The 26,907-nt window shown below is 51.5% G+C and overlaps 1 protein-coding gene across 1 annotated transcript; it reads left to right on the top strand.

The window, feature by feature from the left end:
• The first annotated feature begins 39 nt into the window (after positions 1–39).
• Positions 40–26,664, top strand: PTPA (protein phosphatase 2 phosphatase activator). The gene is made up of 10 exons (XM_056504813.1): positions 40–260; positions 2,237–2,337; positions 3,510–3,596; positions 8,521–8,646; positions 9,383–9,500; positions 10,973–11,072; positions 11,934–12,058; positions 12,540–12,640; positions 17,046–17,153; positions 22,081–26,664. Exons 1-10 carry the CDS (start codon positions 236–238, stop codon positions 22,153–22,155), a joined length of 966 nt encoding a protein of 321 aa, XP_056360788.1. The 5' UTR covers positions 40–235; the 3' UTR covers positions 22,156–26,664.
• Positions 26,665–26,907: the final 243 nt, after the last annotated feature.

The raw sequence follows: 26,907 nt of genomic DNA, 5'->3' as shown, positions 1-26,907 counted from the left end.
TGCCCCTCCACCCCTCTTCGCGCACACCCATCCTTCCCCGTTGTGGGCAGGGAGGGCGCGCCCTACACAAACATGGCGGCGTGAGCACGACGGTGGCCGGCAGGGGCCGCTGCGCTGTGTGACAGCCTCGGGAACGAGAGCGCCGGCCGCCGTGCCCTGCTCAAAGATGGTCGCCGGCGGCTTCGGCGTGTGCGGAGGTGGGAGGTGAGGAGCGGCCGGGCCGGCCTGCGGGAAGATGGCAGAGAGCGAGCGGCGGGCAGGTGAGGAGCGGCCAGGGGCTCCGGGAACCGCCGGGCTGGGGGCTGCGCTCGGGGCCAGGGAGCGCCCGTACAGGGCTCTGCACTCCGGGGATTCTGGGCTGAGGGCGCCGGGCCCGGGTTGCGGGAGGCGGTGGCAGCAGCACCCGGCCCGGGGAGGGGAAGGGAGGGGGGATTTGCCGAGGGTGTGAAGGACCTGGAGCCCCCGAGTCCTGACACCACCCCAGGGCGAAGTGGGTGGTCGGGAGTGAGCTTCTGGATCGGGGATCCCTGTGGCCCCCAGCCCGGGTTTGTGACTGGTTCTCGTGCTGAGCCTTTGACTCCCCCTCCTCACACCGTGACACGAGCCTGAAAGTGCCTCCTCTGTCCAAACTGCTGCTTGTCATAAAGCTGACCCACCGCGCTCCCATCCATCACACCAGCAGGCTTGGACTCCTGTGTATTCATCCCAGAATGCTGTAACCCCTGCAGTCCTCACTGCTCCCTTCCTTGAGTATTCCCGGTCTCCTCACCAAGAGGAATTGCCCAGAGTGTGGGGCAGAAGCAGTGATGGCTGAGAAACAAACGCAAAGAGATGAAAGGAGTTCTGTTAATGGCAAACACCCAGATCAGGACACTGCCCTGTGTCACCTGTACCGATGGACACATCAGTGTTTGCCTTTTCACATTGCTGCTCAGGAGTTTTTCATTTTTTTCATGTTATAAACTCTTAAAAGCCCAGCTCCATTGGTACGGTGCCAGCCGCTGTGAGTTGTGTGCTGAATTTTCAGAAGAGAGACACACGTGTCTTTAATTTAAATTCATCACATGTTCATCTCATCCTCATACCTGGAAGTTTTGTTGTAAATTCTGCAGGAGGGAACCGAACATTGCAACATTCAGGGCTGGAGATAAGGCTGAATTTATTCTGTGCATGAGGAATGTGAAAGGCAGAGAATTCAAATGATTGTCAAAGGTTGTATGACAAATCTATAGCAGACTTTGTTCGGTTCCTGGGACTTTGGAATCCTTTTAATCTGATCTGCCTGCTAGAGAGCACTGTGGAAAAGGCTGCTGATGCTTCTGGATGTAAACGCAGCTGATGCTATTTTAAGGAGTTTGGTGGTATTTCTTGGGAGACAGTGCCTGAACTGTCTGGGTTGTGGACAGCAGTTGCTGGAGTGTGTCAGGGCAGCTGGTGCTGCATAAGTGCCTGCACATTTTCTGGGATTAAAAAGGTGTACTGAGTGACTCTGACAGAATTCATAATTTGACATTAGTGCCCAGGTTCCTTGACAGTGCTCTCTTCACTGCCTCTTGCTATTAAAAGTTGCACTTACAGGAGCATAATACAAATAATTTTAAACCTCCTGGAACTTTTCTGGTTCTGCTGGTTGGGCCTTGGGTTCAGGTGCTGGGGAAAAGAGCCCCTCTAATTCATTAAAAACTCACATTTGCATGAAATATTGCATCCTAAGCTCTGAGAGAGCTTTGAAATTAAATGATCTTTACAGCTTCCACCTGGAAGAAGCTGTGTCCCATCATCCCCCAAGTCCTGGTGCTGCCTGGACCAGAGCTGTAGTAGCTCTGGGCCGCATTTATTGCACTGCTCCAGCTTGTCCATGCAGGAATTATCCTTTCTGGAGAAATGAAGGTCAGGCTTAACTCCTAAAAACAGGGCAGAGTTGGTTTGTAGGAGAGCTCAGTGCTTCAGCATGACCTGAGGCTTGGCTGCACTAGACAGAAATAATTAAACTGCTGTAGTCTGTCTGTCTGTCTGAATGAGAAATGCAGCTTTAAGGATGAAGACAGACATAATGCTTCTGTCTGAAGTCTTGCAGTATCCTTAGGAGCATGTTGGTGAGGAGGGCTTGATGGAATTACAGCCCAGCTGGGATGGATTTGTGTGCTTTGTATCATTTCTAAGAAGACAAAAAGAGAGGATCTCTCCTTCTCCAGTGCCTCTGTTTTACCTTTTTTTTTTTTTTTCCATCTCCCAGGCGCCTCTGAGGAGGTGGCTCCTCCTGTCCAGCAATGTTTCATGGTCCCCAAAAAGGAGATAAATGTGGTTTCTGACATGGCCAAGTGGAAGCGGTCTCAGGTATGGATGGCTCTGGGGACAGGAAGGACTGGAAAATGCTGCTGATCTTTTGGTGGCAGTCAGGTCTGGTCTGGGAACAGCCAGGAAGTAAAGGAGGTTTGGGCAGAGAATGGGAAATAATTAAATTTGTGTTTTAAAGCAGAAGAGTTTGTGCTCGTTCGTAGGAAAATTACTTGGCAGTAATGATCATTGCTCTCTCCCAACAAACTGGGTGAGAAGCTGGTGACTGTTTCATCCTATGTGGCCTGTACTTTATAACCAAACTGGATTTACCCAGCCCTATTTGAACTCATCTTAACCATGGTTCTGCTGCCTGGCCCTGGTAGCACCAGCCTAGGTTGGTTCCTTCCCACTGTGCTGTTCTGGAAGGGACTCTAGAGCTGAGCCCTTCAATTTCTTGGATAATTTCTTGGATAATTTACAGCCTGTGTGGAGCTGGTGGAACAAGCAGGTTCTCCCCTCTCTGCCCTTGAGGTATTGGGGTGTTGGCCCAGACTTGTCCCACCTCTTAGGAGCAAATTCTTACTTGATGACTGAGATGCCTTGAGAGAAGCTGAGGTTGTAGCCAGGTGTCAAGCAAACCTCTAGGTGCCGCTTCCAATTTAAATCTCCTGGGTTTAAGGACTTGCTCTTGGTCAGGATTTCAATGCAGGGAGGGAGAAGTGGCAGTGTGCTGCAGTGGATCTGCACTGGAGATGATGCTTCCAAAGCAGCAAATTTCAAGAGAGGAGGAGTAAGGAGCCTGGGCTGTCTCCCACTTCCCTATTGTGAGCACAGGGGAAGAGTCCAAGGGGGAAAGGGAAGGTAACAGCACAGGTCTGGGAGAAGCAGTGCAGCATGGCTGGGCATAGCTGAGACTCTGCACTACTGAGGAGTTAAAATTTGACCTGCTAGGAGCTGAGGGAATGATTTTGGGGTCAGTGTGAGCATTTTTAGGATTCTCCTTTCTGTAATTTTTGCAGTGATGCAATTGCCACCTGCTTTCTGCTGCCAGGGCTGCCAAAAAGAGCAGCAATTTCACAGCAAGGCCTGCAGCCCCGGGTGTCTCCAAGGAAGCAGTGTTGTGTGTTGGGAAAGGTTCCTTTGGGTTACAGGATGCTGCTGTGCTGTGTTTTGTGCTCAGACAGACCCTGATTTCTCCCTAAAGCTCTGCCCTCTCCTTGTGTTTGCAGGCATATGCAGACTACATGGGCTTCATCCTCACCCTGAATGAAGGTGTCAGGGGCAAGAAGCTGACCTGTGAATACAAAGTTTCAGAGGTAGGAGAAGAGTTTGCATCCTCTTGTTACTCCTTTCCTGCCCCTTTTTTTTTTTTTTTTTTTTTTTTTACTTTACAGTGAGTATTTCCTGGCTGAGGAATGAATTGATAGCTTATCTGGGAGCAATGGGAGAATGGATGTGGTTGGGGATGCAAATGCCAGGGTGCCATCCTGCCCTCAGGATGCAGAGACTCTGGATGTGCTTGGTATATGGGAAATTGAGCAAGTGGGCAGAAGTTGGTGGGGAACCAGTGATTTGAAGATGTGATATTCTCTCCTGGTTGCAGGCAAAAGGCTGGGATGTCTGTACCATTCCTGTTCCCCAGGTGGTTTTTCTGTAGGAAAATCTGCTGGCCAACCACTTCTTTCCCTGTCCCTTCTCATTGCTCAGACTGTGTTAATTGCACCAATCTCCTCAGCCCAGGCTGTAGCTAAGTTGTGCAAGCTCTGGTTTGACAGTTGTGACCTCAAGGTGTGTCACTGGCTGCACCTGCCTTGCCCAGGGTCGTGCTAAAAGTCATAGGGCCTGCAGAGCTCACAGGGGTGCTGGGCTGGGAAGTTTAACCTGTGGGGTGGGATTACCTCTTCCAAGGTGTTCAGCAGAAAGCACCTGGTTTTCCCCTTGCATGAAAGTGGCTGTCATTTGTCCCTGCCTGCTGCCATAGCCAATTTTAATGGCTGTTGTTCACTTTCTCAGGGCATAGTGGAGCCAGAGGGAAAGGGCAGGCACCCTCAGTGGTGTCACTGCTGCCCTGAGGGTTCTCTGGGTGCTGCCAGTCCACAGAGCACGCTCTGGCCACCTGCTCTCAGTCCTTGTTACACACTGAATCCCCCTCCCTTGGTTTGTGCTGCAATGAGGAGATTCTTGGATACGTTTTTACTAATCATGGCTGTGCAAGAAAACTGAGAGTGATGTATAAAGATCTAGACAAAATGGGCAGCAGACTGGGCCCTGTGTTTATAGCTTCATTCTGGTGTAGGAAGGCAGCTGATGATGGTGTTTAATCCAATCTTCATGTTTGAAGTACTGTGTTGAATCTAGCCTTCCCTTCTAGGAGCCAGTGTGTGAATGAGAAACTCCCCTGTAGTTCATAGAGGGGATGGGGATAATGAGTCTCTCCCTAACAGGCTTTGTGCACCCCTTTTGTTCCTTCAATTCAGTAGAAACTGCTGTCAAATGCTGCTCTTGCTTTCTGCTGTTTGCATTTCACCTTTGAGTTTTGTCTTTGTCATGATCTCGCTTGTTCCCAACCATTCACAGAACACTTCTAGGGAAACAAAGCATTAAAAATGAACAAAACAAAGAGGGGGGGGAACCCACCCCTCTTCAACAAGCCCTTTGAGCTGTCAGGAAAAGCTGTACCAGGGCTGTGTCTGCAGAAGAGCCCTCTTGGAGTGAATGCTTTCCATCTATGGTCCCAGTCCAAGTAACAAAAATGAGACACAGTCCCAACTGCTTGGGAAGTGGCAGGAAAAAAATCTCATTCCCTGCACACTGAGGAGAGCAGAAGCCTGTGACTTGAGGCACAGGTGGAGCCTCCCCAGAGTTGTCTTGTTGATGAGGTTGCTTGTTCACACAGGCTTCTTTGTAGATCAAACTGCTTATCTGTGCTTTTAAAGGCTCAGCCCCTCGTGGCCTCTTCTTGCATCTCTGCTCAGCTTTCTTCTCTTTTGCTGTACCTGCTACCAATGTGCTTTTGTGCCATCCCATCTTCCTGCCTGATCAAATGCCAGGGACACCTTCCTTTGGCAAATGACCTCCTGAAATCCTTTTTGCTGAATGCATATCCTCTTTATGACTTACTGGTATTGCTTTGCCATGGAATAAAAAATGGAAGCATGGTCTGCTCTGCTTTGAAAGAGGCAGCTTAGTGGTTTCCAGAGAGTGTGTGTCAGTACCAACCTTTCTGCTGGTTCCTGTGGGGGCTGAGTCCCCTTGGAGACTCGCTGAGCCTACTCTGCTCCTACTGACACGTTGTGTGGAGCTGTCCAGGGTTTGCTGCAGGCATCTGACAGGCACTGATAGCAGACTCTGGCACAGACACTGTGTCTGGCACAAGGTTGTGTGAGTGATAGGCTGTGACCTGCCTTCCCCTCCTGGAGGGAGTGCTTTCCACGTGGGGATCCACCAGCCACTTGCTGGGGCTGCAGCCTGGAGTAGTGACTTGGATCAGAGGAGCAGTGCAGTGAGGAGGACGAGGTTAATTTTTGCCATGCAAGGAGCAGACCTTCCCTTCAAACAGCCTAATGCTCTGGGGAAAATTGGTCGGTCTTATGGCTTGCTCTGTTTCCAGGAGGGAAGTGGGGGAAGCAGCAAATGCTCTGATTTTTGCAGCTCCCTATTCTGACAGGGCCTGAGAAGCCCAGAGGGGCAGAGCTGGTCTCCACGGGCAGCTTTGGCTGCTGCGATGCCTCCTCAGCACCTCTGTCTGCCTGGCCCCTGCTCTTGAGAGCTGCTGACAGGTCTGTGCTCTGTAGGAAGCCCTGTGGTTTGCCTTTGGGACTGGTGGCAGACTCAGGGTCAAGGAGATGCAAAATCAGCACAACGAGAAGAGCAAGGAGAGCAGGGGGGAGGCTGCCCTTGCTTTGATCACTGGAAAGGTAAAGCAAAAATAGAGCTTAAAAACCCAGCCAGGCAAAACAGGCTGCAGTGGTGCTGATGGCTGTGTTCCCATAAGCTCCTTTCTCCCCCACAGGGGTCAGCCCTGGATGTGCAGGCTTCCTCTGCTGGACAATGGGAAGCTGCTTCTTTTAGTTACCCCCTTTTCAAAGGGCCTTGAGCCCAAAATGAGCCGCAGCTCTTTAATTATTTATTGATGTGGCTGAGCCGGCAGCTGGGTCCTGCTCTCCCGTGTTCAGTGGGGCTGGGCTTTTAATCCCTTTAAAGCCAGCGAGTGGGGAAGGGAAGGTTGGACTCTCTGCTCCCCAGGGAAGGAGCTGGTCCATGCCAGCCGTTTATCCAAGCAGCACCGAGTGCTCGTGGAGAGGGTTTGAAATACGGCGGCTGTTCATAATGAGCTGCTGGTGCCGGCGGATAAATCACCAGCACCATTTAATTATTTAATGCAACCCAGTGCTGGGGATGCTGCTGCTTAATTGGAGGGGAATGCAATAGCCAGGAAGGAGTAGGGCTGAGTCCAAATGTGGGCCCAGTGCCATGGGAATGTGTTTGATTCCTACAGTGTTTTGGGAGCAGGGAGCTGAAGGAGAAGGGGCTGTGCTGCTTTGGTGCACACATATCTGGGGCACTGGCCTGTTAGTGCCTCCAGGGCACCCAGAGCTTTAGGCTGTCCTGTCTCTTTTTCTGTGTTCTCAGTGGGCTCAGGTCTTGTCCCAGTCTCTGGTCTGGCTCAGTGGCCAAATGTCCTTGGGTGGGAGGATCCCTGTCCTGCTTGTTCCCACTGGCTGATCTCACCATGTCCTTGGGGTGGCACGTCAGGAGTCGCTGTGTGTCACTGTGTTTGCCACGAGACCCTTCCTCCCGGGAGCGACCTGCAGCTGGTTCAGTGGCAGCACAGCTCTGCCATGCCTGCCTCTGCCCACCCTCTTCGAGTGGCACTTCAAGGGCTGGAAACTTGCTGGGCTCTGCTGTTTCCTTGTCCTCCCGACAGCAGCGTGAAGAATTGAACCACAGCCCAGGAGACCAGCCGGCTTCACACGGTCGATGCCTCCAGCAAAGTCAAACCAGCCGCCGCTTCTGCTGTCCTCTTTGTCCCCTTGAAGGAGGAATCCCCTCTCGAGACAGAGGAGCCTGCATTGCCTGGGGCCTGGCCAGCTGCTGTGGCAGCTGATGGCTCTCCAGCTGCTTGGAGTCAGGCAGGGAGAATCCCAGAGCCTCTGGCAGGCTTGACCAGTTATCAGCAGAGCCTCCTGGAACTGTCTGGAGCCGCTAAAAGTGCTGCTTGTGGTGTTGCCTCTTGCTATGGGGAGTGTAGCTGTTCTCCAGCCATTTGGGCCAGGCAGGGAGATGGTGTGCATTGGCCAGCTCTGGTCTGACAGCACAGCTGGAGACATTGTGCTGTGTCACCTGCTGCACCTCTTTTCCTTCATGGCCACTCTCAGACATCCTATGTGTGTCCCTCACTTCCAGCACTGGGTATGAGAAACATGGCTGTGGTGTTGCTGTCTTCCCATCAGCATTGTGTTTGAATTGAGACATTTCTCTGAGAATTGAGAGCTTCTCATTCCTGCTCTGGTGAGAGCACTGGTGGGCTAACCAGGCTGCCTCTTCCCCTGGACAGGTTGTATTTTGCCACATGCAGTGGGTGTCCCTGGGCTGGAGCTGCCTGGTGGTCTGGCTGGTAGGAGTTTGAAGCAACAGGAATCATACTGAGAGGGTGTACTTGCTGTACAAATGTGTCGTGGTTTAACAGCATCAAGTGCTAATCCTGGCTCCTAAGAGACACTTCAGGACAATTATTAGAGCCTTGAGAAGGGCCTTTAAATCACATCATCATCCACTGGTGAGGATGCATAGCACTATATACATGCTATTCTTTATCCTATGGGAAATGCAGGACCCTTAAGATGTTGAGCCTGAGTTATGTGTTGGAGGTCCCCGAATTGTGTACCACTTCCCTGCCTCTCAGTCCTGTGAGGACTGTTCTACAGCTGGGAGCTTGCTATAGCTTTTCTCCAAGAGATTTTTGAGCACAGTGCTGTTACAGCTCATGAAGGACTGTGTGGGCAAATGGGGAGTCTGCCTCAGGCTGGGCTTTGTACTGGACTGCTTTCCTGCAGGGAAGAATATTTTTTCTGTCCCCTCTGCATTTTGAGAAGAATTGGCACAGCCCATTTCTACGTGCCTCCCTTGGGAAGAATGGTATGGGCTTTAATTGACTCCCATCAGGGGGAGAGATGTCGGAGACTGAGGGACTGGTCTGTTTTATGCCACTGTGACCCCTCACCCTCTTGCTGTCTGTAGCCCATTGAAAAGCTGGTGGCTCTGCTGAACACCCTCGACAGATGGATCGATGAAACCCCGCCAGTGGATCAACCTTCTCGCTTTGGGAACAAAGCCTTCAGGACCTGGTATGCCAAACTAGACCAGGTGAGCATGTCTGTGCTGTGCAGTGTTACCTGCAGCTCCCACAGAAGGGCAGTGTGCCCAGCAGGGGTGGGAGATGGCTCTGTCCCTGTGTGGCAGCCAAGCAGCTCGCAGAGGAGTTGCTCAGATAAGCTTTGAAGGATCCACCTCTTGATATGCATCACTTACCCTGACTTGGTGCTATCTTTTCCTCTTGTGAGAGCATATGGGCCATGTAAATGCTCTTGGCTGGGTCTCCAAGTTCTGGATGAGTCACAAGGGCTGTCCAAGCTCAAGGAATCCTTTTGCTTTGTAACTACCCATTCTGTCACAAAATGAGAGGAAGACTGGGGAAAACTGCTCGAATTCCTTCAGCTCAGAGCACTTGCCCTGCCCCAAGCTGTGGAGGTGGCACAGCCCCAGTCCCAGTAGCAGTGGCCTTGCAGCTGCTCTGCTGCTCTAGTGATCCTTTTGTCCTGGAGATGGCTCAGTGGGTAACTGGTTCATGGGTGATGAAGGTTTTCTGTCCTACAGGATATTTATGGCCTGAACAGGTCTCAGGACAAGCTCTCCCTGACTTGTTCCATCTCTGGAGATGGCTTCTCCAGAGGAGAATTTGCTCCTCTCTCATGCTGCTTCCAGGCATTGCAGAGCACCATTGCAGCCCTCACACTGTGATAGCATGTGAGCACAGGGTGTCTTGTCCCTAGGATCTGTGACAGATCTGTGCTCACTCAGGGGATTCTTTCATGTCTTTCAGGAGGCAGAAAAGTTGGTGTTAGCAGTGATTCCCAAGCATTTGGCTGATGCTGCCCCAGAAGTGGCTGTGTACCTGAAGGAATCTGTGGGGAACTCCACCCGCATTGACTATGGCACAGGTACCTGAGCTTGCACACTGGCCAAGGCTGGAAGGGACCCTTTGGACTTGGGTGCTGTATTTACTTAAATATATCATTGCCACTATTTTTAGGGCCAGCTTGGAATGAACACCTTCCTTTTAGGGCCCTCTCGCCCCTCTGCCCTGTGTGGACTGTGACTGAGAGCTGGGACTGGGAGCTGTGCTAGAGCTGGGACACCCATTCACATCTCACCTAAGGAAATGCGAACCAAGCTGTTCTGGGATGAGCTGTAGGACCTGCTTCACTGCATGCAGCAGTCCTGCAGCAGGCAGTTTAAAGGGATAAAATACACTGGCTTGAACTGGAGTTGGAGTGAGAACCATGTTTGTGTTCAGTGGGAGGTGTCCCTAGAGGGAATCATAATGGTCTTGTGGTCCCTAAAAGAGAGTCACTGCTTACAGAGGGACTTTGAAATCTGAAGGTAGAAGCACCTGAGGAGATACTGAATTTCAGGTGAAGTAACCACACAGGTTTCAGTGAGAGCTAAATACAGAATTGTCTGCATGCTCTGCTCCTCTCTGGAGGATAGCTGTGTCCACACCAAAAGGCAGGAGAGCAGGATGCTGTGAGTGCAAGGAAACGTGACTTTGGACTTGGTGGGAAGAGGAAGAGGAGGCCGTGGGTAAAGGCTAAAGGATTGGAGGCTGTGCAGTGCTGGCTGCAGCTCACTGGCAGCAGGGGGAGATGTTGTCCTTGGAAAGGCTGGATGGGGTTTGGTCAGCTCAGAGAAGGAAATTCAACCTCTCCTCCCATCCCGTGTGTCCCAGGTCAGGGGCCCATGTCCCAGCTCACAGTGTCCAGATTAGGGGTGCACTTTGTTCCTACACTGGGAGCTGCACCTGTCTGTGGTGTGGAGCTGTTTATACTCTTCCTACTTCCATGCTCCTTCCCACTAAGACATTTCTGGGTTTGCTGCTCGCTTCTTTTCCTCACTGTTAGCTGGAGGGCCAAGCTTAGGCTTTAGCCAAGCAGAGGCTTAGCCCGAGATCCCAGTTCCCTTTGGGACAGGCTGTTCCTGGCAGTGTCATGGGATCTGCATCCTTCCAACATGGAGATATTTTTGTAGCAGGAGGAAATCTGTTTGCTTGCAGATGTGAGGTTGTCTTGCATCCCCCAAGCAGATGACTCTGCAGTCCTCCACTTCCCTTGCTGTGCCAAGCTCCTGGGAAAGTCCCTGCCTTGCTCCCAGCATGCCCAGTTGGAGCTGTTTTTCCTTTAAGACTTTTTATTTCTAAGTTAATGATCACCTTATGAATGTCTAGAAGGTATAATTTGGGTGGGTGCTGCAGGGGGATGAAATGTTGTCAGCCCGTGGCATAAACAGTGACAACAGGGTTGGGAGGGGATTATGACTGCTGTGATTTCTGAAGAGCTGTTGTGGTGCCCACAGAAAGGTTGTCCTGGGGGCTAGAGACACCTGTGTCATGTCTCTTCATGTCTTTTAACTCCAGGGCACGAAGCTGCATTTGCAGCCTTTCTTTGCTGCCTCTGCAAAATCGGTGTGCTCAGAGTGGATGACCAGATGGCCATTGTCTTCAAAGTGTTTAACAGGTGAGGTAATAGGAGGAGAAGGGCTGGAAGAATTGGGCTGTTTGGGGGGAAGGGTAGAATGGGAAAGCTGAAGACAATTTTAGGCAAAATTAGGAGCAGATGTACTTTTTAGTGGACTGTACTCTGACCTGATATAACTATCTCAAGAAGAGGTGATGGCCCCTTGTCTTCAGAGGCAGTGTCCTTCTAGAAAGTTACTTTAGTGGAGCACAAGTTACTGAGCTCTGTGGGTGAGGCTCTGTGCTTTGTGATAGACAGGACAATCTGATCAGAGGATCTAATATATCTTCAGGCATCAAAAATAAAAAAAATCTATGCAACTGGCAGGCCTCCACTGCTCCTCTAGATGTGTTTCCAGCCCAGGAGGTAGAGTTGGTGGTGATGAAACCAGTTGATGGGTGCTTGGAGTCCAGAGGTCTAATCCCAGCTGTATCACTGTTTGCTGGCATGGGAACAATTTCCTTCAGTAGTACTTCCAGCTTTAATTTTCCACCTGAAAAGTGGAAGTAGTGATTGCTGCAAGGTAGAAAGCTGTGCTCTTTTGGAAGTTGGGGAAGGGATGCGAAGTGTCAATGTTTTCAAATAACAGTAGGAATGAGGAAAGATCTGCGTTATCATAAGACACTGCAGATAAAACAAACCTCTGCCACTGGATTTCTCTGTGCATTTGGTGTTAGGAACTATCAGGCTGTTTTCTATGGCAAAGGATTTGAATCTATATTCTATGAACTGTGCTGTATGTGGGGGTCCTGTTTACAACTGATGAATTGTGTCCTTTCCCTGACTGGTTGTTCTTGTCCTCACAAAGTCAAAGACAGGAGAAGGCCTTGCCTTAACCCTCCCTGTTCCCTTTGGCCTCAGGTATCTGGAAGTGATGCGAAAACTGCAGAAAACTTACAGGATGGAGCCTGCTGGCAGCCAGGGCGTGTGGGGCTTGGATGACTTCCAATTCCTGCCTTTCATATGGGGCAGTTCCCAGCTGATAGGTACTAATAAAAATCTTCTTGTGTCCCAGGTTGCCCTCTGCCCCATTTGTCTAGATTGTAAAGATGATGAGGCTTGGGGCTGACTTTTAAATTGAAGTATGTCAGATTTGTGTATAATACAGCAGGAGAGTTTGGGACTTGGGTATTTTTTTTTACCTCAGCTTTCCAAATAAAGCTCATTGGGAGATGGAAGGCTTCCTTGTATAGTACTTCTGTCTTTATTGCTGTGACTGCAGTGAAACTTTTTAAGAGGAGAGTCTTGGTTTTGATGCTAAAGAATGCAATTTCTGCTCTGGGGAGTTTTGTCCTTGCAGAGGCACTGAAAAGGAGATGAGATAGAAGGGAGCAACTCTGTGCTGCCTTTTAAAGAGCTCTGATGGGAGGGCTGTGCTTCTGGGTGAGGGGCAGTACACCACCTGGTTGAACTTGGTCTCAGGAGGGGATTGCTGTACAGGTTACTTCCTGTTGTCTCTTTTTTTAGACCATCCAAGTCTGGAGCCTCGGCACTTTGTTGACGAGAAGGTGGTAAATGAAAACCATAAGGACTTCATGTTCCTGGAGTGCATCCTCTTCATTACAGAGGTGAGGAATGGAAGGTTTGTCCCACAGGGACATTCTCTTGACATTAGATACTTGGCTCTGGCAGTGGTTTTCTCTTCCTCCTTTGCCTGTTTGTTTGCTCTCGTGGAACTGTGCAGATGAACCATTGTTGCATGGCTGAAGTGTTCTCCTTGAATGAGCTGAGACAGGGATGTTGAGAAGAAAGTGTAATTAAGCTGGATGGGCTGTGGATTGTAGTTGAAGGGAGTTGTAACAAGTGCAAACAAATAACTTTGGATCATCACTTGGATCAGTCAGTGGCAGCTTGAATGGAGAAAACTGGTTCCTGTAGATACACTAGGAAGATGAAGTAGGAGCTGTGAAATGACTGGGCTTGCCAAGACAACCTCCCTTCCCTCCAGCCCTTGGGTGCTGCCTGGCAGCCCTGGGCCTCCCCTTGCTTAGGGCAGGTTTCCAAACCTCTGTGCTGCTCTGTCTCCTCCAGTTTCTACCAAAAGAGTTGCCTATTAAATGCAGCTGACTTAGAGCAGAGGTGGTGCTGAGATTCCCCCAGCTGGCAGCGCTCTCAGAACTGTTCCTGCTCAGGCACTGCAGGACCCTTTGGAGAGGGACGGGTGATCCTCAGCTTGTTGGCAGCCATGGGCTGTTTCTCAGTGAGGGAGCTGGTGGCTTGCTGCCTGCAGCATCAGTGGTGGATTTGGCTGTGTTTCTCCCAGTTCCCTCACTGCACAGTCTGGACAGGGAGAGCAAGAACTACCCGCTCTGTTGTGGTGAGGGATTTCTTGTCTCTGGCAAGAGAAAGTTGATGGGATTAATTTTGAAGGACAGAGTGCAGTTCTTCCCCTTTGTTCTGTTCACTTTCCCCCTTCCTTGCCTCTCTAATTTAGTGATTAGATGAGAAGGGAGGTTACAGACTATTGAACTTAGCCTTTCATCTAGGAAATCTTCATAGGAGCCTTTGGCCCAAACCCCAGGAGGTGCTGTGTCAAGTCCTGCTAAATCTGGTAGGGTTTGTTGGTACTCAGCACACCAAGATAAATCATACCATGGGTAATAAAGAGGTGTTGGTGGAAGAGATCAAGATGAGGACAGGAAATCAGGAGCCAAAATGGTCAAAGATTTATTTTAGTTTAGGCCTCTGTAATATCCAGACAGTGCAGTGAGCTGTTAAAAAACATACATCTCTTGAAATGTGTGTAGAAGATTCTGCAGTGCCCAGTTGACAGGTGAAGTTTAAAATACCCAGCACCATCCTGCTGCTTCAGGTCACTCTGCTTCTGCCTGCAGAAAGTCAGCTTTTTAGTAGGCTTTTCAAATAAGTGCTTTGAGTTCCTTTTCTGCACATTTGTTGTGAATCATGGAATTGGGTGTTTCTTCCGAGTTCCCCAGTGCCACCTGGTGGCAAGGAGCCCTCTTGGCCCTCCTGCCGTGAGCTGAAAGGGACAGCAGCAACCTGCGTTACCAAATCCTTGGTATATTCAGTGAATCTCCATGAGGGTACTGCTTCATTTTTATAAAGATTTTCCTTTTGAAACGTGGATTTTTTCCCTCCCAAGCGCCCGGGAAGGCAGTGACTGCCGCTAGGGGGGGCGAGGCAGCCTCAGTGCCCTCCAAATGCTTTCTCTCCAAATCAACAACACAACAAAATAGCAGGGAAAAAGGAGAGAAGGGATTGAAGACTTTAATAAATGAACAATATTATTTTCTTCTGAGCTTGTCATCTGGAAGCAGCTCTCCTTTAAAGGTGTTAAGCATGTAACAAACACCACAACAGTTCTCATAGTGGGTCTGGTACATCTTGCCAACATGAGAGCAGGTTTTGTTTCAGACTACAACTGAGGAAGGTTGTTTTCTGTCAACTGAGAGAATATTCTCTTGAGCAGATACTGTTCTCAGCCCCCAGGTGATGTTTCAGGAGTATGAATATAAGCTGTTGTGGTGTTTGCCAGGCGTTTATTTAAGCCTCAGGCTTTTAAACCAGCAGCAAGATGATGTCCAGGCTGAACTGATCATGGCATCCTCCTTAGAGGAGCACCCAGGCACGACACTGAATCTTGCATGAGCTGACCTGATGTTGGGAAATCTGCAGGGTGGGTTTGGACCTGAACACGTGGTTCTGGAACAGGGTGAGGTTTGCAGAGCTGGCTGGGACTCGAGCTGTTCCCCTCTGCTGCTAAAGGGGTGTGTGTGGTACCTGAAGGTGTGAGGATGAGGAGGGTCTGGGAGCATCCCTGTAGTGCCCCCCACACAGGGGCTGTGGGGGACAGTGATACAGGACTGCCTGTGTTTGTGCAGAAGAGGGGAGCTGGGTACACCCCAGCTGCTGTGGGGGATCAATGCACTTGCCCAGATGCTCCTCTGAGAGCTCAGGGCAGGCAGCAGGAATTTCAGCTTCAATCTGGCTTCTAAATTTGGGAAGGGAGGGCTCGGGTTTCTGCTGGAAGGGAAGGAGCTGACAGGAAAGCACGGCCTCAGCCGTCCCCCTCCCCCCTGCACTGACAGAGGAACCATTTACAAAAGGCCGATTCTCTTGGGAACCGAGAGGCAGGAACGCCACGTCTGTGAGTAATTTCCTGCTCAATATGGCTGCTCTGACTCACTCTGTTCCCCTGGGGTCACTGCGGGACTGCAGCGCGCTCGCCGCTTCTCGCTCTCCCCCCCAGCTCTCCCTCTTTGCCCTTTGTGGCTGGAAGGAGATTTTTTTTTTTTTTTTTTTTGTCCCCCTTCTCACCCCTCTTATTTTTCCTGCCCCAACTTGAAACCATGGCCTCACTGGGTGTCCTGGTTGAGGAGGGCCAGAGGCATGAGCGTGGGCCAGCTGTGCCTCCTCTCTGGCTGGGGAAGGGGAGAAGAGCTCGGTGCTGGTGGCTGATGCCCCTGTGCAGGGCAGTGACAGTGGGGGAAGGTTTGGCATCAGAACTCCCCTGTGGTGTGGGAGGGGAGGCTCTGCTGGAGCCGCCTGGCGCGGAGCTCCCTGGCAGCCGCTGCTCTGGTGCCCATCAGTGCCAAATCCTGGGGCTGGGTAACGCGCCGGCGCTGCCGGGAGCGCCGCGCTTTGTGCGTGCGCACGTTTCATCTTGTACCCACGAGGGAAGCGTGTGGCAGAGGGGACAGGGAGAGGCTCATCTGTCATCCCCCAGCGCACAGGAGCCTCTGAGGGGAAGTGCAGATGCACCCGTGCTCTCCCAGCACCGAGCAGAGCTGCAAACCCCCTTCCCCTGCTGCTCCAGCCCCAAGGCTGGCGGGTTTCAAGCACATCACCTTCTGAGCAGTGGGGTTTTTGGGTCCTCCCTCCCTCTCCCTCTCTTCCTTTCTTTCTCTGCTGCAGGCTGGTGTCACACAGGCATTGCAGAAAGGCAGAAGCATTTTCCCAAAGCACATCGATTGGCCTTGCTTGCATTTTTAGTGAGCAGAGAGGTTGTTTTGGAGGCGCTTTTCCCACCCTCTCTCCAGGCCTGTGCGTGCACAGAGGGAAGGGGTTAGTTGTTGGAGCCCCAGATCGGGAATGAGAGTCCAAGAGATTCCTGTCTCCCCACGCTCCTCTTTAGCGTGAGCTTCGGCCTTGTGGTTTCTGATGTCATGGGAACTTCGCTCGGTCAGAGTGGCTGTGTTGTGTTTCTTTTTCTCCCTGAGGGTCTGTTTTTGTTCATGGAGGAGAAGGAGAGACAACTACCCAGGGAATCTACATGCAACTGCCCCTGATTGCAGCTTCTCTCCTGCCCTCCCTCCTCCAAGCCCCTCACCCTGGGAGGAGAAACTGGAATATAAAAAAAAAAGGAAAAAAATTTAAAGCATCTGCTGCAAGCCAGCAGCTCGCAGCTCTGGAGCCAGTTTGGAGAGCATGTCCCCTCTGCTTCCCCTAGAGCCCTCCTCAGCTAGAGGCAGGTGTGGAGTGGGCTGTGGACACAGAGCTGCTGCCAACCTGCACTGCCCTCTGTATTCAGGGAAGGCAGCACGGTTGTCGCTGCTGCTTGTTGTTGATCTGAATGGGGAATGAGTCATTTTCTTGGAAAGCCCAGCAGTGCTGCACTGGGAGGTTTCTGGGTAGAATAGGAACAGGGTTGAGCCAAGCTCTACTTGGGGGGAAAACGGGACTTATGTGGGGCTTTTTTAATACAGTCATTAAAAGAGAGGTGTGCAGAGGGAGGTCTGATTAGGAAAGCGTGGCAGGAAAAGGCTTAATTTTATCAGGGGAGGAGGGGAGCTGGATTGCCACGGCTTCATGTGATGTGGCCACAGCGGGAGGGAGCACAGAGGGAGGGAGGGAGGGAGGGAGGGAGGGAAGACGCAGTGAGGTGGCTGGTGCGTGGGTCACTGGGCTTGGTGGGAATGTTTGCTTGGAGAGAGTGTGAGCATGAGTCACTGCTGGTGCACGAGCTTCCTGGCTGGCCCAGCTCCCTCAGCCCTGTGCTTGGGTCTCTTTCAGATGAAGACAGGCCCCTTTGCTGAGCACTCCAACCAGCTCTGGAACATCAGCGCCGTGCCCTCCTGGTCCAAGGTCAACCAGGGCCTCATCCGCATGTACAAGGCAGAGGTGAGTGCTGTGGGCAGGGGGAGGCTGCTCAGCCACACACCTGCTCTCTTCCACAGCACCATGGGGAGCTTGTGCTGCTCCAGTGTGGGGACCCCATCACAGCCATTTGTTACTCCTTGCTGGCTGTGGCTTGGGAGCCCTTAGCCATTCAGGTGCTGCTGGCCTGAAGGGAGCTCCTGCCTCATGTTTGCCCCAAAACCAATCCCAAAGTGACCATTCCTTGCAAACATGACTTTTGCCATGTCTTGTCTTACCATTGTGCAAGTACAGCTCTCCAAATTAGGGCCAATGTCTTGACCTGCTTGTTCTTTTGGTCCACCACTATTTTACCAGCTAGAGGAGACTTATTTTAAATTACCATCCCATGTTTCAAGAGCCCCAGAGCAGGCTGAATGCTTGCTATTGATTTACCCTTTCTACAAGCCCCATCCATGCCGTGTGCCAGCCCAGTGAGACCACAGCCACCTCTCTGGTTTGGCCACTCTCCGCCCACCAGCTCTACTAGCATTGCCCCAGGCTTTCCTGGTGAACCCTGACCTGGAGAACTGGGCAGTTTTGGCTGTCCCTTATCTTCCTTCCTGCTCAAGCTAACCCTGGGCTTGAGGAAGCAGGACAGGAACTTCCACATCTGGGCCTCCAGAGGGAATGGTGTTGGCTCTGCAGGACACACTGGCTGCACTAAAGCACTGGAGGACCAGGGATGGTGCAACTCCTTGCTGGCACCGGGGGTGGGGACCAGTGGTGCCTGAAAGAGTTAATCCCACACCCTGCAGTGCTGCTGGTGTCAGCCATGCTCCTGCTGGGAGCTGGGACAGCTCCTGCTGCTGGGACACACAGCTCTGCGGGCAGCTCTGCTCAGGCCCAGCACAAAGGGGTTAACTGTGAGCGGCCGCTCCCTCCCCCAGCCCTTCCTCTGCACTGCACATCCTGTGTTTAGGTTCCAGGCCACATACCTCTCTAATCTGTGAGGTGTCACTCCCAGGCCCGCTGGCTCCTTCCGCCCCCAGCTCAGTTTTCCTCCCAGCCTCCAGAGAGGAGCAGTGGGGCTGGGGGCCGCCCCCCTCGCCTGGCTGCTCCTGGGAGGGGTGCCCTGGGCTGCTCCTTGGAGAGGGGGCTGTCCCTGGGCTGCAGCTCAGTCACAGGGGCTGGAGACTGCCTGCTGGAAAACCCTGAGCTGGAGGCTAAGCTGTGAGAGCTGAGGGGTCTGAAGGGAAGACCACAGTACAGTGGGTGCCTTTAAAGTGAAACATGAGTCTCCTAAAACCTAGAGCTTTGGTACAGTCCTGCTGTGATCCTTTCTTTCCTCTGGATCAGTTCCTTCACAAGCTGGGTGCTCCCCTGGCATCCCAAATTCCCCAGGATGTTCAGGTGCTCCTGCCTGGTACCCCACATGCCCATGGCTGGAGGGGCTTGGCAGTGATGAGCCCACTGTGCAGTGCACACATTCACTGATGTCTTGGGGCCACCGTGTGCTGGCAGATCTACCTGTTCCTTGGCTTGAGAGAGCACAGCTCAGGGATTCTCTAGAGGCTGGGAGATTCTTTGGATCTTCTATGTGCACCCAAGACACGGTCTTTTCTGAAGGCCTTAGTCTGTTTTGAGTAGCAGGTGACTTTCTGTGTGAAAATTCTGGATCCAGTACTGTAGCTTTCTAGAAATATCTGAGATGTAGCTATGTCAAGGGGAGAATGCAAAAACTGCTAGGAAGGATAATGATACTTACCTAGGCTAAAGTGTAAAAAACATTTAGTCAACCAAAGAGCTTTAAATTTAGTTTTTTTCCTCAAATAATATTTGTAGGTCTTAAAGGACTAAAAACATGATCCTTGTGCAATGTTGTCCTCTCTTGCCATAGCATGGAAGCTGTGTTCACCTGGATAGGCAGAGGAGAGGGGCACTCCTGCTCAGGGGTCCTCAGGGTTCTTTACAATAGATATACTATCTCTTTAGATATAATCTGTTCTGGAGAGTTTTCTACCCTGATGCTGGCTCAGCCAGTTCCTGCCTGGCTTGGGAGATGATCCACAGGGGTGTGGATGTGGACATGGCAGCATGGCTGGGCAGAACTTTCAGTTATGGTGTGCCTGGCCCTGCAGGTTACACCAACATTTGCAACTAGAGGATCTCTTAGACTGATTTTCTGGGAATGACACAAGGTTAGGAGTCACTTAACCTTCATCCTTTTCAAACTGAATCCATCTGGGTGTCTCAGGCCAGGCACAAAGTCACTGCTGGAGATCTTGTCTCTTTTCTGCTGGCTCCCAGCATATTTCTGCTTTCTGCGTAGCCTTCACCAGTGCACTCTTTCTGTAGTTAGCCACTGCCAGCATTAGCAGAAGTCAGTAACACCCCTCCAGTGCTGACATGGGTCTTTGTCCAGCTCAAGGCAGGCGGCTTCTGTGGCACAGCCTGGGGCATGTGATGGCAAAGAGAGGGAAGGTTTGGCGTTGTGGTGTCATTTTGTCTAACTGGCAAAGTGAGAGCAAGATTTCAGGTTTTATTTGTTTTCCCCTCCTTCTCCCTGCCCCTCTGATCACCCATTGCAATTAGATCAGGTGAAATCAGACACTCAGCTGGAGGCTCCATCTCTGTAACACACCTGGGGTGTCTGACGGCCCTGACCAGGACCAGGACTGAGTGGAGGCAGCGGCAGAGGACGGGGTCATTGCTGGAAACAGAGCAGGAGACATCCTACTTGGGATTTCCCAATCCCATGTGGGGCAGCCCCCAGACCTAGGCTTTATCTCTTCTCTGTCTCCTCTATGGGCTGACTTTAAACAGCTGACAGAAAGCTCAGGTGTGTCTGTGTGTCCAGGAGCTGTGGTCTGGATCCAGGCACTCCAGGGTGGATGAGCACTAGACTGAAGACAATGTGTCTTCAGCTCTGTGTGTTTATGAAATCCCAAATGTGTCTATTTATAATATAATGGGTGAAGATGTGTTCTCTTGAAAGTCCACAGGCTTTTCTTATTCTCTCCATCAAAGGCAAGTGAAGAAGTTGACAGAATAGAGTGTGGTTAAAGCAGCAGCCTTGATGTTTTTCCCCTGAGCCTGCTTTTGAGTCTCCTGACCTTTCCTTCTCTGCAGTCAGTCAGGAAATACTTTCCATTGTAACTAATCTAGTCCCAGTTCCATCTTTAAAGGTTGGACTTGGTGCATGAATCTACTCCCCAGTTGAGTCCCAAGCAGACCTTCAGTGTGATCAAGATGGTGGTGAAAAGAAATAAGCCTGAAATTGAGCAAGTGTTGGGTACAGTTTCATCCACAGCTGATTCAAGGAAGGCCCTGTTGCTCGGTACATCTGATAATCCAGTGAATTTGTGCTAGTTCTTCAGAATGGAGGAGGAGAACTTCCTCTGCTTGTCTCCTCTTGAGCTGGTGATGTGTTCCATGGAATGGATACCTGTTCTTCCCTCTGGTGGTAAAATCTCTTCATCTGGAGCCCGAACCAGTCTGGTCTTCCATGGGACTCCTTGGAGCTAATTGGGCTGACATTTCTAGCTGTCAGCATCTCCAATGTGCATTTCTCTCTTCTCTCCCCGATGTCTGTGTTACCCAGCCCTGCTTCCTCTGAGACTTTGTCTAAGTGGTTGTGTGGAGAGACAGCAGCAGCTCTGAGCATTAGGAAGCTTTGAAGGTGACATGCCCTGATGCTCACAGGACTTACTTTTCCTTGGTGCCTTGCCATTGAGATTTGTGGTTTTCTGCCTGGCTGTTATTCCCCAGGAGTGAATACAGCGTGCTGTACTTTCACCACCTCCAAGCTTGTTTGGCTCCAGTGTGCTTGTGCTTGGAACCAGTTGCCTGACCTCTGGCTCCAAAGGGATTACTGTAGGCCTGAGCTTCTGAGCACAAATCCTCCTGCTTGCCCATGATGACAGCACAAGGGCAGGGTGCCTGTGCCGAGTCCTGCCTTGGGGAGAGCTGTCTGCAGCACACAGCTTCCTCCCCAGCCCCAGAGTCTCCCCAGCTGCAGCAAGTCAAGTTTGGCTCCCCTGGAAAGCACAAGACTCCTTCCTATGAAGAATTGTAACCACATCATGGCTGGTGAACATGCACTGCTGAGTTCTGTGTGATGGAGTTGAGCCTGCTCTGTGACCTCCATGACATTTGGGCAGTCTGAGTCTGCAGTGACTCAAAAACCAGAGCTCTGAGTGGCTCTGCCAGGCAAGTGCTGGCAAACTCTGACGTGGTTATTGACCACAGTCCATGACTTTCCTGCCATTGGGCTGGTGAGTGGAAGGGGCTGTGCCCTTGAAGCCCTGCTCACCCTATGCAGAGCCTGAGTGTAGGGCAGGAAGTAGCTCTGAGCTAATCTGCTTTGTACTGGATCTATGTGACTGACCTGTCATCCATTACTCTTCAGTGGGAGGTGGGAATTTCAGGGGTGAGGGCCTGTTGGAAATAGGATCATATCTTAAACTATGGCTGCAAAATCGCTGGTGCTTGTCCATCAAAGACCTGAGAGTCTGGAATGCAGTTTGGGCAGTGCCTTGCAGTTGCAGAATGGTGCCTCAAACCCAGTGTGTGGGCACTGGCCTAGGGAGGGAGAGTCTCTGGAGTTCTCAGTGTTTGTAGGGTGAAGCTCTTCAAAGACATCAGCTCAAGCAAGGAGAGTGGTGAAGGGGAAAGCTGCTGACATAGACATGCTGCTTCTGCTCATGCTCCAGGCCTCCCCATACTGAATTTCAGTAAGAAAAAGACTCTGGCTGCAGGGAAGGGAAGGGAATGGGGTTATGAAGTGCTACTGGCCTGAGAAGCCTGATTGGAATGTGGGGGGGGAAACATAGGGCTGATCCTCTGCCTTTGTCTGAGCTGAGTGGCCCCGAACTTGTCTCCTGACCATGCGGGCAGGATGTGGCTCAGGCTGTATGTGAGAGGTGGAAATGTCTCCTGAATTCACCTCTCTTTATCTCCCCTCCTGCAGTGCCTGGAGAAGTTTCCTGTGATCCAACACTTTAAGTTCGGCAGCCTGCTCCCCATCCAGCCTGTGACATCTTAAGGAGACCGTGGGAGGAGCTGAGGCAGCGGAGGCACAGCACAGCGCTCTTCCTCCTCCCCTCACCCCTCCTCAGCACCCAGCCCATCCGTTCCTGCACATCCTCATCGGCAACCACACATCCAAAGCACTGGCCGGCCTGGCACTGGAGATGGCACCTGGAGCAGCTCCTCCTGCACGTCCTCGCCCTGGGGACGTGTCGCCAGCGCCGAGCGGGGCCGCGCTGCTCCGCCGGGAATGGGGATGGGTTTGGGCAGGGGCTGCCCTGCAGCAAAGGCCCTCTGCTTCACTTCCCAAGAGAAAGGGGTGTGGAGGGGAGGAAGGCACGTGTGTATGTGTTGGGCAGTGGTAACTGCAATTTCCCTTTTGAATTTCATTGGAGTTTCCTGTTGCTGTTTGCTTTGGGAAACCACTGCGCGGGGTGAGGTGTGAGCCTGCGCCTGTCTGTATCAGCCAGCTCTGCCTGTACTGGAGGTCTGAAATGGGAAAAGGGAGTTGGAGGGAATTTCTGTGGGTTGTGGAAGCCCAAGGTACCGTCTCTCCCCTTTTCTGGGTAAGGAAAGTGCCCTCCCTCCACCTCTTCTGCAAGGTTTCCTGGGCCTTCCTTTCCCAGTAGCTCTTTTCTCGGGTGAAGCTGGGAACCTTCTGGGCTGTGGGAGTCTGAGCTGGCTCTGGAGCTGAAGACAAGGTCCCTGGAGGGACCCAGCTCTGTGGGAACAGCTATGCAAAGACACTGCTCAGGCACCCTCTTAACTGGCACAAACCCTGACACATTCACACACATCCATAACTGGGTCCAACCTGCCCTCTGCACTGTGCTTTGCTGCCCTGGGGCTGGGCTGGCCTCAGTGGCACAAGGTGACCGTGGTTGCTCCTGCTTGGTCATAAGCTGTAGTGACACCCCCATAGCAAAGGGATTTCCCCACAAAGCAGCACGATCCCCAGCTCTTCAAGGGGGACATCCCTGGAGCACAGGCAGCATGAGGGGGCAGCATGCAGCTTCTCATGCACTTCTGTACTTGCTCTGGAAACAAAAAGCAGAATAGCCTGGAACAGCAGGTTATACCTGGAGAAAGCTCTTTCCCTATGTCCTTCCCTGCTGGGGTTGCTATGCTGGACCTCAGGCAGGGGGACCACACTTGCAGTGCCAGCAGCAGCAGTGTGTTGAAGGCTGGTGGTCTGGATCACACCAGCAGCATCAATGGAGGGCAGAAAGGGCTGGTGCTGTTTTTGGGATGAGCTGTCTGTCCACAGGTTGTGACCAACGTGATACACAGCTTTGCAGCTGCAGTGGGGTTGTTTCTTCTTGGGGTTCCCGGGCTGGGTGTGGCAGGGACAGAGATCTGGACTGGTGTTTGCTGGGTATCAGGAGCATCAGGAATCCTTCCTCTGGCATTTCTGCAGACCATGAAGGGGCTGCCCCCAGCCAAGCTGCTCAGCTTTTGCTGCTGCACTGCTTTACTGCTGGGGTGGGAGGAGGAAACCTGGGTGTGATTTTTTTCTTTTTTTTTTTTTTTTCATTATCTTTAACAGACCTACTCACTCCCTCTTTTGAAGGTTCTTGCAGGCACTCAGGGGAAGGAGAGTAAGAAAAGCTAAGTTAAGAGGTGGTGAAATGTCCATAGAGCTGAAGCAGAGCTTTCTGGCAATGTTGCTGTCCTGTCTGCTCCTGGCTTGGCCCTGGGCAGGGGATGGGGGACAAGGAGCTTTTGACCTGTCTGAAACAACTCTATACACTTGTATTTTAAATGAAAATGAAAGACTGGGGTTAAGTCTTGTTTTACTTCTAAATGGGATGTGTTTTGTCTTGGCTTTCCTAATGGATCCACTCCTGGAATGTTGCTGGAGATCTGTGTGCTTGCTGGGACTTGAGTCCATCTCCAGTGGAGCAGGCTGTGCCTGGAGCAGAGACTCACAGTGTCTCCACCTGTGTCCCCTCACATTGCTGTGTCTTTTGGCAGGTGTCCCCATATTTTAAATGACTGTGCAGCATCTGGCCAGCAATGGCTGAGCAAAAGCCTCTGGTTTTCTTTATCTGCCCAAGGGTTGGGAAAGCATCTCCAGGTCATCTTGTGGAAATGAGGCTTCCATGCAAAAGGATGGGTGGAAATTTTGACATTGATACATGGGAGGGACTCCAGGAATGTGGAATACAGCACCAAGAAAGGGTGGAGAGGTGCTTCCTTCCCCTGCAGCTGCAGCATTGCTCCCTGGGACCGTGTCCCTGGGCTCAGGACCTGCGGGGGCGGTGGGAGGAGGCTCACGCACAGCTCTGTGTTTGTTACTTGCCCGAGTGCACATCTGTCCTGCTGGGGATTTTGGGATGTCAAGCAGCTAATTCTCGTTTGAGTCTTATCAGCCTGCTTGGGATGTGCCCCCATCACGTGGCAGCCCCTTGCTTTGCCTCCCTGCTGCTCCCAGCGCCATCCCCCGCGGGCTCAGCTCCTCTGCCCACGCGCGTGGCAGCACCTCCGTGTCCCAAGCAGCACTTCCCACCTCCCCCCGTGTTGTAGGTTTAATTAAAGTTTCTGTGTTTTGCACTGGTGACTGTGTTGGTCTCTCTTGGCCTGGGTTTGCTCCTGCTTTGGGAGCAGAGCCAGCAAAGCCAGTGGCTGGAGCCTTCAGCACAGGAAAGGCCTTGTGGATGCACTTGCCATGTCGGTGGTTGACCTCGTGCTTGCACTAAAATTGATTCATTATTTAACTGCATGATCAAGTACATCTGGTCTGTCTTTGTGTCCTTCCAAGGTGTCCTTCTGTTGTATTGTATGGTTTATTTATTAACTTTTTTGCTGTGACCACCCCCCATCCCATCTGGCATTTGGCAGGTAGGTGATGTGCAAAGCCTGATCCCAGGCCAGCAAATACCTCTTGAAGATCAGAGACTCTCACAACCAAAGGATGTTTGAGCCTTGTTTCTGAGGCAGGGTGAGAACTGGAACCTTTTTCTTCAGATGTTTTTCCTGTCCTGCTGTAGGAGCTGACTCAGGACTTCCAGCATCAGTGTAGTTCAGCAGCTTTGTTGGACTTATAATAGACCTGGATTGAATTAAACCTGGACCTTCTCACGAGTGGTTGGAGGTAGCGTAGCTGTGCTTAGCAAATGCTCCTTTTCTTGTCTCTGGGTTACATCTTCTCCATCAACACAGGCCAACTGTGTGAGCGTGTGTTGCTAAAAGCAGCAGCAGCATGGAGGGGTGGAGGGTGAGCAGAAATGTCATCTTGGATCACAAATGTTTTCTTTGAAGGCGCTTGAATTTGTCTTGAATGTGTCCCGTGGCAAACGTGACGGGCAGTGAAGGGGAAGCAGACGTAGCGTGGGGTTTCTGGCCATCTTTCCCCTCAGCCCACTGACCAAGCCATTTTTTTGTAAATGCAGTTTTCAGAGTGGATCTTTGGGGTTGCCATACATAGGCCAGTTCGTGTTGCTGTTTAACAGTTGTTGCCTTTGCACTGGGTGCGTTTCGTGGATCGCTGTCAGCCTTGCCCTGTCTGTTCCTTCACAGCCCTCCTTTATAAATGATCTCTCATGGCAGCCAGTGGTGAAGTAAGAGTTGAGTGAAGCAGCCTCATGTGGAGATAGAAATAACAGAATAAAAAAATACTGCTTGCTGTCATGGTTGCTGTATTAGCTTGTCCCTGGTGTGTGGCTCAGTTCCACTGTGCAGTGCTGGGATCCTGCGAGTGGATGAACAAAGCCCCCACAGCAGGACCTGCAAAATCTGAGTGGGCACTTGCTGAGATGAAGATGCACTTTGTACCCCAAGGACCTGGTGCTGAGCCACACAAGAGCCCTGGACTCTGCACTGTGTCCCTGCAACTGCACTGGCTTCCTGAGAGAGGGAAGGAGGCAGAAATGGGTTGGAGGAGGTGAAACTGGTTGTTAATGATAACTGCTAAAGTAACCTGAACTCTCCTGCTGCCAGTGTGCTGGTGGAAACCTTGTACAATTGAGAAGCTCACAAGAATCTTCTTGCTGCTTCAACAAGGACTCTCCTGGCTCAGATGTAGAATTTAACAGGGCTTTTGGAGGTCATTTCATGCTCTAATAGCCAAGAGGAGGTATCTTCATCCTTTAACTTTGCTTCCCCTTCGGTGGATGAGCACTCTTGCCATTGACATTGGAGAAACTCCTTGAACATCCTGGGGACACACAGGGTCTTGTAAAATTGTGCCAAACTTCAAACTAGGATGAGCCAAATTGAAAAAGGGCTGTCTCCACATCAGGTTCATCCAGGGCTGAACTGTGATGGGCATCATGAGCTTGGAGATGGGCTTGTTCTGAGGAGCACAAGGCTGTGAGCAGGTTTTGGAGGTTAGAAAAGGCCTTCCAGGGGGTGGAGTGGTTGCTTCTGCTTGCTATAAAAAGCCTGGGCTTGGGAATGTCTACATGGGCCGGCTCTAGGCAGGGCATTAATGCAGTTGTCGCTAAAATTGGAACGAGTCCCTCCCCATGTTCCCAGTTGCAACTGTAACACAGATAATAAATAACATCGAAATTCTGCATTAGAATTTGGGCTCCTTAATGCTCGGTTCGGTCACACCCATGGAAACAAAAAATCCCCAGGATGGGGGTCCTGTGGCAGTGGTGCTGCAGGGCCTCGACCCAACAGGCACCAAGGTGTGGGGTTTTGTCCTCCTGAGCACATTTTCCTTCCTGTTAGAAAGTAAATTAAGGTTTTGCTGACCCTATAAATGGAGGAAGGAGAGAAAGCAGAGGATCAGTTCTTTATTGCCTCTCCTGTGTTTTAAGGC

This window comes from Oenanthe melanoleuca, chromosome 17, assembly GCF_029582105.1.
Source record: "Oenanthe melanoleuca isolate GR-GAL-2019-014 chromosome 17, OMel1.0, whole genome shotgun sequence".
In the NCBI taxonomy this organism is placed as follows: Eukaryota; Metazoa; Chordata; class Aves; order Passeriformes; family Muscicapidae; genus Oenanthe; species Oenanthe melanoleuca.
This window is presented reverse-complemented; position numbering and strand designations above follow the sequence as displayed.

Excerpts from the sequence above, each read along its gene's own strand:
- PTPA (XM_056504813.1), top strand. The coding sequence starts at position 236 with ATGGCAGAGAGCGAGCGGCGGGCAG. Across the intron at positions 8,647-9,382 it reads GGTATGCCAAACTAGACCAG|GAGGCAGAAAAGTTGGTGTT; the intron begins GTGAGCATGTCT and ends CATGTCTTTCAG. Across the intron at positions 12,059-12,539 it reads GGGCAGTTCCCAGCTGATAG|ACCATCCAAGTCTGGAGCCT; the intron begins GTACTAATAAAA and ends CTCTTTTTTTAG.